At 34.5% G+C, this 19,419-nt stretch overlaps 1 protein-coding gene across 1 annotated transcript in view; it reads left to right on the top strand.

Annotated features, from left to right (window-relative positions):
- The window catches only part of LRP1B (LDL receptor related protein 1B), a 1,837,899-nt gene that overhangs the window by 1,706,498 nt on the left and 111,982 nt on the right, over window positions 1–19,419 (top strand). The window contains exons 72-76 of the mRNA XM_034642051.1: window positions 7,783–7,908; window positions 8,644–8,781; window positions 10,282–10,416; window positions 14,520–14,639; window positions 16,231–16,472. Of these exons, the coding sequence (XP_034497942.1) occupies window positions 7,783–7,908; window positions 8,644–8,781; window positions 10,282–10,416; window positions 14,520–14,639; window positions 16,231–16,472 (761 nt within the window). The remainder of the gene's footprint in view (window positions 1–7,782; window positions 7,909–8,643; window positions 8,782–10,281; window positions 10,417–14,519; window positions 14,640–16,230; window positions 16,473–19,419) is intronic.

The following is a 19,419-nucleotide window of genomic DNA, read 5'->3' as shown; positions in this document are numbered from 1 at the left end:
ACCATCAATTATAAATGTCCAATTTTATATCACCAAAGTAAAGGATTTCTTACAGGTAGCAAACATTTTTAGTCCCTTCTCCTTCTTTGTATCTAATCTCAGTAAAAATGTATTTTACCTCTAATTTAAAGAAAAATACTACTACTTTGGATGTAATTAGGTAGCACATCAGGTGAATTAAAGAAAACATAGCATGAGTGTATATGCTTATATTCTTTGTTCTATTTGGTACACCAAGGTAAGCCAATATTTTTTGATAGATGATGACATTTACTACTGACATTACAATTGAATAAAAAGCCCAAAACAAGGAGGCAGCTGTATTTTTACAAGGATTTAAAACTTAAAAATGACAGTCTTTGGAGATTGTTCTCCGAAGGCACAAATAATGAGAGACATAACTAAGTTTCAGTTTTAGTTCTACATAATCTTACATAATGGACTCGACGGAATCACCAGAGATTATATTGTTTCTGAATTATAATACATGGAAAAAAATGAGTTTATCTACCAATATCAAGCCAAAACCGATTATTTTTATAAAGTGTGTGTGTGTGTGTGTGTGTATATATATATATATATATATATATATGATATTTTTATATCCTTTATTCCACTTTAGCATACAACTAGTGAGTGGAATAGGAAATGGTTTCTAACTAATTAACCATGTGAGGCTCCACAGTCACACTCCCAGGACCGTTTCTAGGGCCAGGAAGTGATTCTCTGACATGCTACACAGCTGCTGGAAAACGTGAAATACAACCAGCTTGATTCTGTGCATGTTTTTACATTCTCCTAGGTCATCAGTATAAACATTGAGTCAAGCTGTTATGTATCAGGGATTGTGCTAAGTAATTGGAATTTAAAAAAAAAGAACAGCACCTGGTTCTCTTTGACAAGATCTTACTCTGTACAAATCAGATTTTCATACATTATATTTCAAGCAATGGTGGAATGAAGTAAAGGGTACAGATAAGATGGAGAGGAATAAGAGGAGCTCTGCCTAAGGAGGAAATCAGAAAGCTACAGCTTGAAGGATCCGAATTAAAAGACAGCAAAGGCATTATGAACAGCATGGGAAAAAGTATCATTCATTTATTTAAAAATATTTGTTAAGTTAGATACTGGTATTATTTGGGGGAATATAATGATGAGAGAAACAGACATGGACCCTGATGTCACAGAACTGAGAATTCATTGGAATAGGGATTCAAATCATTTCAAAAATATATGGTCACAAACTATGATATGTGCACTGAAGATAAAGTAGAGTAAGTTATAAAAGTATAGAACAGGGATTTTATTCAATCTTTGATTATGGTAAATAATATTTGAGTTTGAGTCTGAAAGATATATCTCTGCCAAGTAGGTGAAAGGGATGGAGTGAAGGGAGGGTGGATGATACAATGTTGTAGGCAAAGGAACAAGAGGTAGACAACATTGAGGCAGAGCAAACCATAGCTTACAGGAGGAACTGAAAGATCCATGTGCTTGAAGAGTACAGAACAAGGTACATACTGGTTGAGGATGAAACTGAAGAGGCAAAGAGTCTGGAATCTTATGAATCCTCATAAGGATTTTTAGATTTAGCCTAAAAGTAAGTAAGAATACTAAAATTTGGGGGCGCCTGGGTGGTTCAGTTGTTAAGCGTCTGCCTTCAGCTCAGGGCGTGATCCCAGCATTCTGGGATTGAGCCCCGCATCAGGCTCCTACCCTGGGAGCCTGCTTCTTCCTCTCTCCCACTCCCCCTGCTCATGTTCCCTCTCTCACTGGCTGTCTCTTTCTGTCAAATAAATAAATTTTAAAAAAAGAGAGAATACTAAAATTTGGGCACCTAGGTGGCTCAGTCAGTTAAGCATCCGACTGTTAATTTTGGCTCACGTAGCGATTTCAGGGTTATAAGATCGAGCCCTATGTTGGGCTCCACAACCAGCTTGGAGCCTGCTTAAGATTCTCTCTCTCCTCTCAATAAATAAATAAATAAATAAATAAATAAATAAATAAATAAAATTTTAAAAATTTATTTTAAAAAAGAATACTAAAAAGCTTTAAGCAAAACAGGCATATAGTCATATTTATATTTTACATATATTGGATAGAAAGGGACAAGGCTAGGTAAGATAATTAAGTGCTGCACTCTGAGCAAGCCATGCCACTAGTTTGGGTTAAGATAATGATAGCAGTGACAGCAAATATACACAGGTGATTTGAAAAGCAAAATAAATTGGATTAAGTAATAATTAGATACACGGGGCAAGGGAGAAGAAGTTACTAAATATAATTTCTAGGGTGTTTGTGCTTGTCGAGTTGAATATGTGGGGAACATAGGAAGAAGAACCATATTGCAAGTAAAGATTAAAAGTCTGGTTTGAGATACATTTGGGGAGACATTCAAGTATAGATTTCATGTACCTCTAGATACTTGATTCTAAAGCTTAAAAAGCTGATTTAGAATTATAAATTTGAGAGTCAGAATAAAATGGGGTAATGAATACTATGGAATTTGTAACATTTAGGCTGGATGGGAATAAGGCATAAAAGAAGAAGGGAATTAGGATAGAATATTGAGGGCCACCAAACCTCTAAATAAACATGAGCAGCTGGAAGAAACTCAAGTAAGTTACCACAAAATAATTTAGAAAAAAAGTATGGCAAAAGAAATACCAAGGTAATGAAATGTATCAGGAAAGATGGAATGGTTCCTGAAAAGGCAGTTTAAAATGAGTTTCAGAGCAGATGAAAACTTAGTTTTAGATAAGAGTAGTCACCCCTTCTCTGTTATTAAAAATACTGACATGAATTGATAGACTATTTATAGATGCAGGTGGATGTGCAATTATACCATGAGGTGATAACAATTCCCCATTGTTTTCTTTCTACTTTTTTATGTATGCGCTAGGAAGTATATCCATATATAGAATATAGAAGGTTGTTATTGTAAGAAAATTTGAAAAGAATGCAGATTTGAATCTTTATTGCAAAGGGTAAGAGAGTGACATGCTATCTATATCTGTATCTATGTCCATATCTATCTAGATATATGCATTTATATCTATATATAAATATAGATATATATGGTTTCCAAGTAATATGTAGAGCCTCTCTGGCATTAATAAATATTCATATTTGTGACGTCAGTTGGTCTTGTGCATGATCATCTGCAACATTCTTGGTCTTCCCAGAGTCCAGACAGTCGAATAGCAGATGGTTTTGTTCATCTAAGCTTAGGGTTTTGTTAAATAACTAAATGAAAAAGAGAAAAAGGCCAGATAATCCAGATTATTTGTACTAAACTGAGTTTCTAAATGAATTCCTAGAACAGTGTCCAACATATAATAATTTACCAATAAATATTTGTCGAGTGAGTAAATTAAAAGATGAGCATGGATCTAATGTCAATGGAGAGGGAAGTAAAAACAAAAACACTAACGAATAGGAAAAGGTAGATCTATCAGTGGGCTAAAGTTTCACCTAAGACAGAAAAAGGACTTACTGAGACTGGTTGAATTAAAAATTTGGGAAAGTAAGAAACACTGGTCAGAATTTGTAACATTCAAATTGGTGACTTTGTAAATGAAGCAATTGGAGGAAACAGTATATCCAGCTGCACTTATGTGGATCAGTTAATGTTCTTATCTGCAAGCAACATGAAATGTCATTAGCTACATTAAGAGAAATTTATTGAAATCTACCAGTCTTCACAACCTTCTAAGCCAGTTGGTGACTTAGGTGAAATAGAATACAAGATCATTGAGTATGAAAAACTCAAGGAGCTAAGAGGTACTGCTGTTGGTTGGTTTGTTCATGTGGGTGTTGAAGTCATCTAGAGTGTTGAAATGAGTTTGGATGGAGATCAATAATGACAAAGGAAGGTGCTACAGTGATTAGTAAACTGGGGAGGGGATGATGTTTACAAGGTTGATGAGAAAATAGCAATAAGAAAGATGTATAATTGAATGACTTGCCATCAAAATAATAGTTTTTGTTTTTAATTTTTTTAAATATTTTATTTATTTATTTGACAGAGAGAGAGAGACAGCCAGCTAGAGAGGGAACACAAGCAGGGGGAGTGGGAGAAGAAGAAGCAGGCTCCCAGCGGAGCAGGGAGCCCCATGCAGGGCTCGATCCCAGGACCCTGGGATCACACCCTGAGCCGAAGGCAGATGCTTAACGACTGAGACACCTAGGCGCCCCTGTTTTTAGTTTATTTTTAAAAATAGAATGTGAAGATACAGTAACAAAGTTCTGAAAGCTAAAGTAGGAACTTAAGGTATATTTAAACATAAGATAACATGAAGTTTGAGAAATTTAAGAAACATTCGTAAAAGACCTAAAGGGAAGGAACTATGCTTGGAGTGGGAACCAGATTTCAATTAAACCAAGGAGATCAGGCAAGAAGGATTATAGCAGATTTAAGGAGCTAATAAAGTAGTATTGCTCAAATATTAAGAGTGACAAGGGATGAATCTGTAGGAGTGGCATGGACAAAATAATGATCAGTCTATTATGCCATGTGAGGTATCTTAAATTTTATTCTAAAAATGCTGGAAACTATGGAAGAGATGATCAGATTAATGTCTAAGGTGGGTTGTTCTGGTGCTTTTTGGAATATCGTAGGTTGGGCAAAGAAACAGAGACATTTAGGTTTCTACTGCGGTTTTCTCTGAAAGAGATAATGAAGAGCTGAGCTAGAGAGAAGAAGGCAAGTTTGGGGACTGTATTAGCTGGATTTGTTGACTAGTAAAAGTTAAAGGTCAATAAGAGGAATGCAGTTAGAATATCCCCAGACTTGCAGCTTTGATGCACCACTAACTGAACCATGGAAATACGAAGCTTATGTTTGGGGAAAAGGAAGTCACAGGAAGGTGATAAAGAATGAAGTTTTGAACTTTTGAATTTGAAATTGCTGAGGGGATGTCCTATAATCAATTGTGAGACGCTCAAATTAGATAGTGAATTGAAAGTCTTAAGGGTATAGCGTCAAGTAAATCCATGAGAATGAATGAGAATATCAGCAGATATTCAAGAGTGAGAAGATCAGGAAACCAATGAAAGAGCCCTGGAGTATTCTATAAGTAAGGATAAAGTGTCATGAGAGATGTTTCCTACTCTAGGGGTGGAACTCTTCAGATTAGATAATGATAGAAAGGACAAGAGTNCGAATAGCAGATGGTTTTGTTCATCTAAGCTTAGGGTTTTGTTAAATAACTAAATGAAAAAGAGAAAAAGGCCAGATAATCCAGATTATTTGTACTAAACTGAGTTTCTAAATGAATTCCTAGAACAGTGTCCAACATATAATAATTTACCAATAAATATTTGTCGAGTGAGTAAATTAAAAGATGAGCATGGATCTAATGTCAATGGAGAGGGAAGTAAAAACAAAAACACTAACGAATAGGAAAAGGTAGATCTATCAGTGGGCTAAAGTTTCACCTAAGACAGAAAAAGGACTTACTGAGACTGGTTGAATTAAAAATTTGGGAAAGTAAGAAACACTGGTCAGAATTTGTAACATTCAAATTGGTGACTTTGTAAATGAAGCAATTGGAGGAAACAGTATATCCAGCTGCACTTATGTGGATCAGTTAATGTTCTTATCTGCAAGCAACATGAAATGTCATTAGCTACATTAAGAGAAATTTATTGAAATCTACCAGTCTTCACAACCTTCTAAGCCAGTTGGTGACTTAGGTGAAATAGAATACAAGATCATTGAGTATGAAAAACTCAAGGAGCTAAGAGGTACTGCTGTTGGTTGGTTTGTTCATGTGGGTGTTGAAGTCATCTAGAGTGTTGAAATGAGTTTGGATGGAGATCAATAATGACAAAGGAAGGTGCTACAGTGATTAGTAAACTGGGGAGGGGATGATGTTTACAAGGTTGATGAGAAAATAGCAATAAGAAAGATGTATAATTGAATGACTGGCCATCAAAATAATAGTTTTTGTTTTTAATTTTTTTAAATATTTTATTTATTTATTTGACAGAGAGAGAGAGACAGCCAGCTAGAGAGGGAACACAAGCAGGGGGAGTGGGAGAAGAAGAAGCAGGCTCCCAGCGGAGCAGGGAGCCCCATGCAGGGCTCGATCCCAGGCCTGGGATCACACCCTGAGCCGAAGGCAGATGCTTAACGACTGAGACACCTAGGCGCCCCTGTTTTTAGTTTATTTTTAAAAATAGAATGTGAAGATACAGTAACAAAGTTCTGAAAGCTAAAGTAGGAACTTAAGGTATATTTAAACATAAGATAACATGAAGTTTGAGAAATTTAAGAAACATTCGTAAAAGACCTAAAGGGAAGGAACTATGCTTGGAGTGGGAACCAGATTTCAATTAAACCAAGGAGATCAGGCAAGAAGGATTATAGCAGATTTAAGGAGCTAATAAAGTAGTATTGCTCAAATATTAAGAGTGACAAGGGATGAATCTGTAGGAGTGGCATGGACAAAATAATGATCAGTCTATTATGCCATGTGAGGTATCTTAAATTTTATTCTAAAAATGCTGGAAACTATGGAAGAGATGATCAGATTAATGTCTAAGGTGGGTTGTTCTGGTGCTTTTTGGAATATCGTAGGTTGGGCAAAGAAACAGAGACATTTAGGTTTCTACTGCGGTTTTCTCTGAAAGAGATAATGAAGAGCTGAGCTAGAGAGAAGAAGGCAAGTTTGGGGACTGTATTAGCTGGATTTGTTGACTAGTAAAAGTTAAAGGTCAATAAGAGGAATGCAGTTAGAATATCCCCAGACTTGCAGCTTTGATGCACCACTAACTGAACCATGGAAATACGAAGCTTATGTTTGGGGAAAAGGAAGTCACAGGAAGGTGATAAAGAATGAAGTTTTGAACTTTTGAATTTGAAATTGCTGAGGGGATGTCCTATAATCAATTGTGAGACGCTCAAATTAGATAGTGAATTGAAAGTCTTAAGGGTATAGCGTCAAGTAAATCCATGAGAATGAATGAGAATATCAGCAGATATTCAAGAGTGAGAAGATCAGGAAACCAATGAAAGAGCCCTGGAGTATTCTATAAGTAAGGATAAAGTGTCATGAGAGATGTTTCCTACTCTAGGGGTGGAACTCTTCAGATTAGATAATGATAGAAAGGACAAGAGTAAAATTCTCTGGCTTTCACTGTTGTCTCTTTAAGACACAAACACACACACACACACACACACACACACACATATACCCACAAATATTTAACATAAATAACAAAGATCACCTATGTGACTCAAATACATATTTACTCATTCGTTTGCAGAGATACAGAGTAAGAAACACAGTTATAGTATTGTTGGGACATTTTTTTCACAGGATGACCTATTTTCTAATTTGGACCTGTAACATATGCTTGTTCAAGCTCTATTCTGTGTGAAATTGCTCTTTCAAATAGCTAAGTGTCCTGCCATTTTGTATAAACCACAGGCATAAATTAATTTGGTACACCAAGTGAAGTCAGCTAAGATAAGGCATCTGGAAATGAGACCATGAAGTTTGGCTCTTTTTCTTACTTTATTTCATTTCAGCTGTGCACTCTTTTCTGTAGTTAATATAAATAACTAGGATCATAGCTTCTATTATCACTCATTTTCTAGTACCTACATGTAGGCAATTTCCACCACAAAAGATATTCAGAAAAGCTAGATTATGGATTTGAAAAGAAGGGAACAAAAAAGCAAAAAAAACAAAACAAAACAAAAAAAGGGGGGAGGGGTTTCCTCATAAGTCAGTGTACCCAAAGGAACTGCTTTGCTTTTTTCTTTTTTTTCAGCCAAATTTCTTTGCCCACCCACAAGACCTTACAGATGCAGAAATAACAGAATATGCCTGCAGCCTGAGCAAATGTGCAATGGGATTGATGACTGTGGGGACAACTCAGATGAAGATCACTGTGGTGGTAAATCCGTTTAATGTGAAATAATTGATTCAGTGATAGTTACAAGATAATACAATGGTTTTGGGGCTCAAAAAATTAAAAAGAAGTATTTTCCATGTGGCATGTCTGAGAGTATTTTTTTCAGGTACTTGATCTTCTGACAAGGTATGAAAATAATCTCCTACCATACAGTTGAATAGTAGACCTGTGCAGCTTTATCCAAAGTCTCTACTAGTCTGTAAATCTCCATTGATTATACACAGTTTATTTCAGAAAATACTGCATGAAAGAAACAACACAGTGATTTAAAAATGTTCTCTGTTAAACAGTTCCTTGAGGGGAAAGTGTTAATAAAGAGTATATGTCTGTATATAAAATTTCTTCTTCACAATTCTGAAATTGACAAAACTTTTAAAACCAAAGGCTTTACTAATGTATATGGCAAAGTCATTTGGTGACAAACCCTGACTTGAACTGGTCCGAAGCAGTTTGTATTACTTTAAGAACAAAGTGCCACTTAGGGTGAATATTCAAACATTTTCCTGTGGAAATATAACCTTACTTATTATATAAATGCACTGTTATTTTTCTAAAAGTCCAGAATTTCTTAATTTTTTCATTTGGCCCAAGGCCTTCAAATGTAGGATTGTGGAGCCATGTTTTTCATAATGTTTAGTAGAATCTTGAATGTGTTAATGTACTCAATAAATTTGTTTTGATTCTGGGAAGCACTAATCATTTTTAATGACTTTATAGGTAAGCTTACATATAAAGCAAGACCATGTAAAAAAGATGAGTTTGCTTGCAGCAATAAAAAATGTATCCCCATGGACCTCCAGTGTGATCAATTTGATGACTGTGGAGATGGTTCAGATGAACAAGGCTGCAGAATAAGTGAGTTTATTTTCTGTTAAAGTGTAGCAACATGCAAGTTCAATTTCTACTTCTACATGACTAAAATTTTCTCTACTGATGGGAAAAAATATTGTTTTTCAAAAACGTACTTAAGTGTACTTTTTTTTTTGGTAAGCCCTTGCCAACACAACCTTAGAATGCCACTTAAATTAATATCAGAAAGCATGAGGTGGAAAAGATCGATTTCACGATGAGTATCCTCATTAGAGCTGAACCTGAGATCTCAATATCCAATTACAGACTTTGTTGTCAGCAAAGAAATCTATATCCCTTAATATTTTATTTTATAAAATACAAATTTAATATTTTTGATTCATACAAACAATGGCATTTCATTGAAAAATAATTAAGGTCTTAGTAATTTATTCAGTGTTTTAAGATTTTAATCTGTTGCAAGTTATTCTTAAAGAAGACATCATTGTTTATTTCAGTTGAAGTGTGGTGATACTTGAGTTATTAGACCTTGGTTATTTTTGTGTTTAATGTTTGATATCTAATTTTTCATATTAAGAAAAAAAACAAACTTATGACTCTAAATTCAGATTACTTATACAAGTCATAAAATACTTCCTATTATAGAGTCTTTCACTTTTTCTCATTTATGCATCAGAGCTGTTCCTCACTGGGTTGATGAAGCATTAACCCCCACAATATGGCCACATATACCTCAACTGAGGTATAATTCCATGGTGTACTTTAATTAATTACAAAATAGTCAAGAGTCAGTGGGGATTAATAATGGTTACAATTCTGATGATCAAAGTTTTCACATTCCAAAATAATTTGATATATGTAAGTAAAATAAAGTTAATCAACATCATTTTTATAATAATGTTCCTCTCATTTATTTGCATTCTAAAATGTTTCCTGGAATGGGAGATAAAGTTATAAAATTGCAACTACTGTGCTGGGAATGACAAATAACAAATGGTCTGTCCTAACTTGTGTAACAGCCCATGACCAGTGGAGCATGTTGCTCCTTATATATATTTCCAAACTAAAAAAGTTTAAGAAATGATAATTTAGCCTACTTGTTTGAGTAACACAGTAGTACCCTTGATTGAATTCCTGAATACTAAACTTAGGTTAGCAATTAATGCCCACATCTCTAGGTAGCTTCTAGGAAACCTTTTGGTTCCTAGAGAAGGATGTAATACTCATACATCATACCATTGTAATGATAGCCTGTCATTAGAAACATTGACTCTCTTCTACAAAGTGATGTACTTCAATAACAGCTGTAAATATCAGCTCTGAGCAGTTTGGTCTAAACTATGTTCAATGTAAATGAGCTCAGTTTTTTATCTGCTTCTATATTTTTATAAGAAATGATGACTTATAAAGAGAGAAGATCATAATCTTGTAAATTCAAAGAGTTATCTATGGAATAATAAATATAATTTCAAATTAAGAAAAAAGGTAAACTCCCACTTCAGGAATTAGAATTATATTAGTTTTGATGTTATTTTTAAATCCTAGCTTCTGCTGAATATACCTGTGAAGATAATGTGAATCCATGTGGAGATGATGCATATTGTAATCAAATAAAAACATCTGTTTTTTGTCGCTGTAAGCCTGGATTTCAGAGAAACATGAAAAACAGACAGTGTGAAGGTATAGTACATTTCCTCAACAGCTTGCTCTTAAATCTTTAGGTTATAAAAGAATCACAAGGCTGTTAAATTGTGAGATGACATGGGATTGATTTTCATCAGATTGGTGTGTATCTATGGGATACCGTTTTACCTACAAGAGTGAAAGTCCCCAGGGTCAAGAGCCTGTTTGTTTGTACAGCTAAGCTAACCATCTCTGAGGCTACAAAGCCTTTTCTATAGCAGATTCAGACCTGCAGGAATTTCATTGTACTGTTACAACTCTGTTTTGAAATGCAAATGACAAAACTGCTGGTTCAGGAACTATTGGAGAATTAGAGGCACTTCATGAAAGAACATGTTTTCGATGACCCATTTCTCTTGAGTTGTGGCATTTGCAGTACTGCAATAGGTAATTCACTTTGAGAGAACTGTGCGCTTTTGTCCTAACACCATGTCTCAAACAGTGCTTTATATTATCAAGAGTGCCTTCGAAAATTCAAAGACAGAATCTAAATAAATCTGTGTCAATTTACTGATGATCGTTTAAAAATTGGGCATGGTAGGATAGCCAGTATCTCATAATAAATTATAGGTAAATATAATACATCGGGGCGGCTTTAACTAGAAAGCCATAAAATACAGCCCTAAATGTACTTACTGCCAGTTTCTCCATTAAAATTGGTATTATTGGTGGGGCGCCTTGGTGGCTCAGTCATTAAGCATCTGCCTTTGGCTCAGGGCATGATCCCAGGGTCCTGGGATCGAGCCCCACATTGGGCTCCCTGCTCCACTGGTAGCCTGCTTCTTCCTCTTNCAGGGTCCTGGGATCGAGCCCCACATTGGGCTCCCTGCTCCACTGGGAGCCTGCTTCTTCCTCTTCCACTCCCTCTGCTTGTGTTCCCTCTCTCACTGGCTAGCTCTCTCTCTGTCAAATAAATAAATAAAATTCTTTAAAATAAATAAATAAATAAATAAATAAATAAATAAATAAAATTGGTATGATTGTTTTTAGAGCCAAACCTAAATTGTCTAAATCTGGCCTGTCTAGGGTAAATTCAAGTTGTAAAATGCTTTCACCTACCAGGTTCCTTCTCTACTGTCCATGTTATTCCTGGGTAAAGAAAAGTGATTTTTGCATTGTGTCAATCAAAATAATATTATTGAAATGAATTAATTATATTCACCCAAAAAAGAAAGAAGTGTGGGCATGTCATATTTATGTACATTTTGAATTATATACTTGTTTGAATTATTCATGGCATTTTATTTCTCCATTAACATGGAACACTGAAAACTGACAGCCTGGGTTTTCTCTATTTTTTTTAAGATTTATTTACTTATTTTAGAGAGAAAGAGCGGGGGAAGGGCAGAGGGAGGAAAATAGAGAGAATCTTAAGCAGACTCCCTGCTGAGCGTGGAGTCCAACCTCAGGACCCTGAGATCAGGACCTGAGCCAAAATCAAGTGTCAGACACTCAACCTACTGAGCCACCCAGGTGCCCCTAGGTTTTCTCTATTTTAATTTAAAAAGCAAATTATTTCCCAAGGCTAGATTATTTATTTCTTCCCCAGAAACTCTCTATCAACTGTATATAAACACACACACACACGCATACACACAACCAATTCAAAATTTTAATTTCAAATAACATTAATTTTCTAACATTTATTTGTAAATAATGGGCTCTATTTCCCGTATTTACTTACTAAATTTAAAACTCTTATCTCAAAATTGTCTGTATTTTTAATTACATTCTATGGCAAATAAAAGCTGCAGCTTCACTCTCATTTTAAACTACTACAAATCCAGTATTTTTGTTGTGCAAATTAGTAACTTCTGCACTCCAATAAAATTTGTACCCTTATTAAAGAAAGTTTTGATAGTAAGGAAAAGCAATTTGATTTGGTATGGAGGAAGGGAAAGACATTACTTTGATTCATAATTCAAAGAATTCAAATGTGTTTGTGCTTTTCCTATATATAGCTCAGAAAGAGAATAAGAATCACTATGTGATGTTAGAGCCAAAATACTTTAATTAGAATATATAAAGGGAAGATAAATTATAGAAAATAGCAGAGAAGTAGAAATGGATTAAGAGTTGTGTGCTAGGCACTTTCCCAGGTACTGGACAGGTGTGAGATTCTTCCACCCCCTATGAAAGCTCATGGTATCAAGTGTGTGTGTGTGTGTGTGTGTGTGTGTACATATATACTTTTTATTTTAAAGTAATCATCTCTCTGCCCAATGTGGGACTTAAACGCACAACCCTGAGATCAAGAGTCACATACTCTACCAACTGAGTGAGCTGGACACCCTGACATTAGTATAGAAATGAAGAGGGGGCGCCTGGGTGGCACAGCGGTTGAGCGTCTGCCTTCGGCTCAGGGCGTGATCCCGGCGTATGGGATCGAGCCCCACATCAGGCTCCTCTGCTATGAGCCTGCTTCTTCCTCTCCCACTCCCCCGGCTTGTGTTCCCTCTCTCGCTGGCTGTCTCTCTCTCTGTCAAATAAATAAATAAAATCTTTAAAAAAAAAAAAAAGAAATGAAGAGAAAATGGTGATTCTGGCTAATANTCTCGCTGGCTGTCTCTATCTCTGTCAAATAAATAAATAAAATCTTTAAAAAAAAAAAAAGAAATGAAGAGAAAATGGTGATTCTGGCTAATTTGGGGCCATGTGAGGGAGCCAAAATTTTATTAAATCATGTAGATTTTTGCTAATTTTGATTCCACATCAAAGGAAAATGAAAGAATCAAATAACATCCTGTTCAAAGTTACAGGTGTCAAACAAATCAAATACATTTATTGTAATACTTTTTTGATGGCCAAGTGCTGATAAGGTATATTTTGCTGTGTCCCTGGTATAGTATTTGCTAACAATACAGCTTTCTTTATCTCTTTGCCCTATATTTCAATCAAATACAGAAATGAATTATCATGGGAATGCCTAAGTTCAGCTTGGAGAAAGTATCATAGTAGAGACACAGAATCAGAAAGCCTGAGTTTGAGCCTTGCCACTGTCATTCAAGTGTCCCTGGGAAAGTCCTGATCTCTACTACTGAGGCTTTGGAACACTGTTGAGAGCTAAATGAAAGATAATTATTATTGTGTGCTTATCCTTAAATTTTCTAATTGAAAAGAAGGATGTATCTCACAGATTTATTACATAATTAGGGCAACGTGATAAAAAGAGCAGAAGAATTAAGCTGACTGAAAGTAGACAGAGAAAGCAGTAATTCACCAGAATCACCTGATGTCGTTGCTGGCTCTGCGTAAGCCATTAAAATTAGAGGCATGTGCTAAGCCACAGAATATTGTCTGTGACTTATTTATTTATTACTTGTTATTTACATGTATTTATTTGTTTGTAGACATTCAGGGTTTTATGCTGTTGTTTATTTCACGTAGCCCTTCTTGTAACATCACTTGGTATATATGAAGCCAGAAGTGTGTTACAGGCGTATCTGTATCTTAACCTTTTTGCCAGGAATTGTATAACATGCAGGCAATAAAACATTAATAATAATTTATGCCCTCCAGGGGCTGACAGTCAAGTAGGAGATATGAGTATATGACCACATATAGGAAAGATAGTATGTACAGTGCTGTCAGAGAGAAACACCCAGAGAGCAAACAGCGGAGAAACTATGGGATGGATGTTCATTGGTGGAGAACAAGAAAGGTATCACTTCAGGTGGATCTTGAGAGATGAGTAAAAATCCTCTATGTCAAGGTGGGCAAGGGGATTTTAGAACATTATATGATATGTACAAAAGTATGGAAGTAGGTAATCAGGAGCAGTCTTAAAAGGAAACCTCAAGAAGTGTTTGAGTGAATGAAAATACTAGAGAAGTTTGAAAGGGCTATTTCAGTATGTTAAGTGGATTAAAAAACAATGTACAAACAATCAATGAATTATTACAATGAAGCTATTGTAAAAAATTGTTATAGCCAGAAAATATGACATAGCAAATCACATACTTGAGAGTTTTAAAAAGACAATAAAAGAAATAGAAATAAGAAGTTGAAAGAAGAAAAATAAATGTCTTTTTTTAAATGTGGAAAGAATGGAAGCACTATTTGAGGGTACTATGATGCTATTTTGAGCTCTTCTCTTCTAGATCTTAATGAATGTTTGGTGTTTGGCACATGTTCCCACCAATGTATAAATATAGAAGGGTCATATAAATGTGTGTGTGACCAGAATTTTCAGGAAAGGAATAACACCTGCATAGCAAAAGGTGAGGTTATAACAATTATTTCAAATGCTATTATAACTGCTATAAATATCTTATAGGGAAAACAATAACTCCATGCCTGAAATACAAACAAATCTTTTTTTAATATTGGCTAATTTGCCGAGTTGGTTTGTTATCATTCTTAATGTAATCTGGGATGGTTTATAGACGTGATTGTCAAATACATGGTTACTGTTAAAATCACTTTTGTGTTTGAAAAATCCGTCAGAAGGAGGGAAAAGTTTAGAAGCCAAGGTAATAGAATATAAACTATATTTCTTTACGACCTTCTCTCAGTGTATTTGAGAAATATTATTATACCAATGAATATAAATAACAGGTTAAAGGTTAGCATTTTAAGGAGAATGGAATTTTGAGTAAAAATTTAAAAGATTTTAAAATAAAATTATGCCTAATTCAGACCCCCTTTACTTAGGAATATCATTTTAAACTTAAAAAAACAGGTATTTGGGACTTTTTTCAGGTATGAATTTTCATGCTTGTTTTTTACTAAATAATATTGTAACAAGTGTTGTTACTTATAATAAGGCATGATTGGACAATGTTAATAAAACAGTTATTACAAGTGGAAAACAACATGGTATAGTGGATTAAGGATGGGCTGGAGAGGTAATTGTACTTGAATTTGAATCCTAACATTGACTCTTTCTGATTTGTGGCCTTGGGGAAGTTACTAAATTCTCCAAGCCTCAGTTTCTCATCTGTAAAATGGAAATATGAATCCCTGCTTTCCATAAGAGGAGGAGATAAATTATCAAAGTTTTAGCACAGTGCCTGCCATAGAGTAGATAAACATAACCAGGTGAGAACCATTAAACCTGTAGGGCTGAACTATACTTCATAATCTGGGTTTTTAAAATTTTTTGCAGATAGTGTATATGCAATTCAATCTTTATGGTTTCATTAATATTTTAATTCATATATTCAGAATTCACTTTAGGGTTTTACTTGTTTCAATATGCAAATGACATTAGTATTGTATTGTAGGTATCAAAACTTCAGGCTATAGGGATCCACTAGCAAGATCCTAATATTGGTATTTTGATTTTTAATGTAGTAAATATTGATATCTTTTTTATAATAAAAATAAAAGAATATTTGAGATATATGAATATTAGAAGTAGACTCTCCCCCTCTTAATTTTCATTTCTTTAACCTAAGAAAATGATGACTCAGGTGCTTAAACTGAATGCTCAGGAATGTTTGAGGCTTAATGAGTCCACAATATAGCATCTGAATATTGAGGATCAAAGCACTAGAACATAATGTATTGCAATTTATCAAATAGAAATCCCTCTTTATGAAAAGGATATCTACTACAAATACCTAATTTCTAGCCATAAGGTAAGCTTTGCCCTGGGAAAACCTACATCAATAGCTCTTAGAAATGTTTAGGTGAATGTGTATTAGAAATAAATCATGAAGATTATAACACGATATAAATTGGGTTGATGTTTATTGAGCAAGAAACTGTGTTAAGAATAAAAAATCAAGATAATTTAAAAGTACAATTATTGTGTTTACATTAGTTGAAATTTACTTTATTTTTGTATTTTATTATAATAATCTCCAGGCTCTGAAGATCAAGTTCTCTACATTGCTAATGACACTGATATCCTGGGTTTTATATATCCATTCAACTACAGTGGCGATCATCAACAAATTTCTCATATTGAACATAATTCAAGGATAACAGGGATGGATGTATATTATCAAAGAGATATGATTATTTGGAGTACTCAGTTTAATCCAGGCGGAATTTTCTACAAAATGATCCATGGCAGAGAAAAAAGGCAAGCAAACAGTGGCTTGATTGTAAGTAAATAACATTGACTATTGTAAGGCTCATACTTTTCCACCTCCCTGGTTTTTTTAATCTACCAATTACAATATCTGGTTATAGGAGGTAATTAATATATTCAGTTATTTCTCCCAATATTCTCCCTATACCCAAATCAAACATTTCCCTATTCATTTATTCTCATAGCTGCATATAATTTAATTGCATGATATTATGTTTCCCTTTAAGTTCATTTGCTTTAGCTATGTAAGAATGGTAATGAATAATACCTAATATTTCTATTGAGAGATAGAAATATATTTCTATTGAGAGATAGAGATATATTTTGTATTATTTAACATTATATTATGAATCTGAGATTTTTTTCATCATGGGATGAGATTCGGAATCATTACTTTGTTTTCATGTTAGAAAATGAACTGTCGGGACGCCTGGGTGGCATAGTGATTAAGCGTCTGCCTTCGGCTCAGGGCATGATCCCGGCGTTATGGGATCGAGCCCCACATCAGGCTCCTCCCGCTATGAGCCTGCTTCTTCCTCTCCCACTCCCCCTGCTTGTGTTCCCTCTCTCGCTGGCTGTCTCTATCTCTGTCAAATAAATAAATAAAAATCTTTAAAAAAAATGAACTGTCAAAATATGCAGGGAATATTAGTTCATTTTTAGCAATATCTGAAATATACCTGTCTTCTAGGGCAAGAGATCAACTCAATTGTGTAACCATTTCTTCTGACTCCTAATAACTATATTTCAGGGAACATCCAAAACAGAGCAATACTGTTTGCTGGTGTGTGATGGACATGTTGATTATCATGGTTATTCCTTTTGAGAAAAATAAACTAGAGCATTTGTTTAGATTTCTGATTGTAGACTATCCTTTTTTGTTTTAGGGCTTGTCAATATTGTGTATTTTATGTTTTGAGGTAACCTGGAAGAAAAATGACAGATAAATACTTATTTTTATGAGTCCTGGCCCATTCCCATACAACCAAAAAGTCAAGTGCTATCACAGTAGGATATAATTGAAGTTTTGTATTTGAAAAGAGTCAGAGGTACCTATCTGGAAGTCCTTACTATCTTTTCCAGTGGTATCTACCATAAAGATTCAAATTGCATGAATACCATTTGATAGAAATCTGGAACACTTTTTTATCAGGTAGATAGGAATAATCTGGTTTTAATGAAGTTATATTACCTTTCTAATCCAGATTAGATTAAATTAACTGTGAGTAAAAAATCCATATATATCAGAGTTGTTTCTTCAACTCCTCCTCCGCCAAACACAGTGTTATACAATACCTTTAAGTTCTATTAAGAACAGTTCTAGGAGACAGCCAAAAAATTTAGTTGATCCCTCTGCCTGCCTTCACTTACTCACTTGCTATCAGGCCTAAAAGCTGGTTCAGTCTTGGCTAGCTTTAGCTTTCTTTATCTGTAAAACACAAGTCTGCTTTGCAAAAGCATTGGTCCTACGGTACCATTCCACCTGTTATTAATGAAGTGAAAAGGGTATGTACTGTGGAGTTACGTTGCCTGGGTTTTAATCTTGTTCCTATTGCTTACTAGCCCCTTAGCTGCTCTGCCCTCTCTATTTCATGAGGTTTTAGTGAGGAATATACATATATATACTGTATGTATGTTAGTGTTAATAGTTCTTGGCACATAAGAAATAGTCAATAGATGCTTGCTACTAACAGGGTGATGATGATGGTGATGCTTCTGATGATAACGATGATGACAATGATGGCGTTGATGACGATGATTGACAAGGTGTTCTTCTCTAAGATGCATATAGTCACATGAAAATTATTTGCAACGTACTTTTGTCTGAATTTTATTTTCTAAAAATACATATTTAATTTGATATAATTTCTTAAGTGAAAATTATTTGATAATGATTTTAGTTTTGTCCTGGGAGATTAATAATTGATATATAATCAGTATCTTCTACTGAACAGAGCTTATTGTAGACCCGGAGCCAAATTTGATTAGTTTGATAACAAAGTTTTTATTCTTATACATAGAAATATATAAATATGTATGTTTCATTTGTGTATTATATATTTATTTACCTGTCTATATCTTATATACTTTAAAGATTTTTTTTATTTGTTTATTTGAGAGAGAGAGAGAGCATGAGCCAGGGCAGGGGTAGAGGGAGAGGGAGAAGCAGACTCTCCACTGAGGAAGGACCCTGAAGCAGGACTCTATCCCAGGATCCCATGATCATGACCTAAGAGCCCAAGGCAGAAGCTTATCTGACTGAGTGACTCAGCAGGCTTCCCCTTATATATTTTAATTTTTAATTTTATAACTGTGCTATAGAAATTTTGTAAATGATGGCAAAACTTAGCCTTTTCCTAATAGGATTTGAAACTTCATTTTGTCTTTTTTTTTTAAATTTAAATTCAATTAGCCAAGGTAATGGTAGTCATTACGTGTGTTATATCTTCTAGACTTCGTTTCTCTCTCTCTTTTCAGACTTACTCATAACTAACAGTATTCACTAGGAAGAAAGTGAGTAACACTTTCTTCTAATACTTTCTTCTAACACTAGGGTACAGTTTCTAGGATTCCATCATAGCTAATTAAATGTCATGATTATAAGGTTGGAACCTCCGAGCCATGAGTTTTAGGACCATGTCCTAAGCCATTGAGCATTCCATAGAAATTTCAATCAATGCATTGCAAACAAAACAAAACTTAAGGCTATACAGATAAAGTCAATTATTTAACTTTGTTTCCTAAATCTTTTTGTAATCCTGATTCCTCAATATTATAAATATGGAATAAGTCCATTCTTGCATTCTTAATTTAATAAATAATGTGTTCTTAAATGATTAAATGACTCATCTGTGGCCATGCAGCTGTAATGTAACCAAATTTAGACTTTAACTCGAGAAAATGGTTACATCTCTGAGTCTCAACTTACTTATCTGAAAACAACTATCATTTTGAAGTAG

The sequence above is a fragment of the Ailuropoda melanoleuca genome, chromosome 2 (genome assembly GCF_002007445.2).
Source record: "Ailuropoda melanoleuca isolate Jingjing chromosome 2, ASM200744v2, whole genome shotgun sequence".
Classification (NCBI taxonomy): Eukaryota; Metazoa; Chordata; class Mammalia; order Carnivora; family Ursidae; genus Ailuropoda; species Ailuropoda melanoleuca.
Note: the sequence above shows the minus strand (reverse complement) of the source record. Positions and strands in the feature narration are given on the sequence as shown.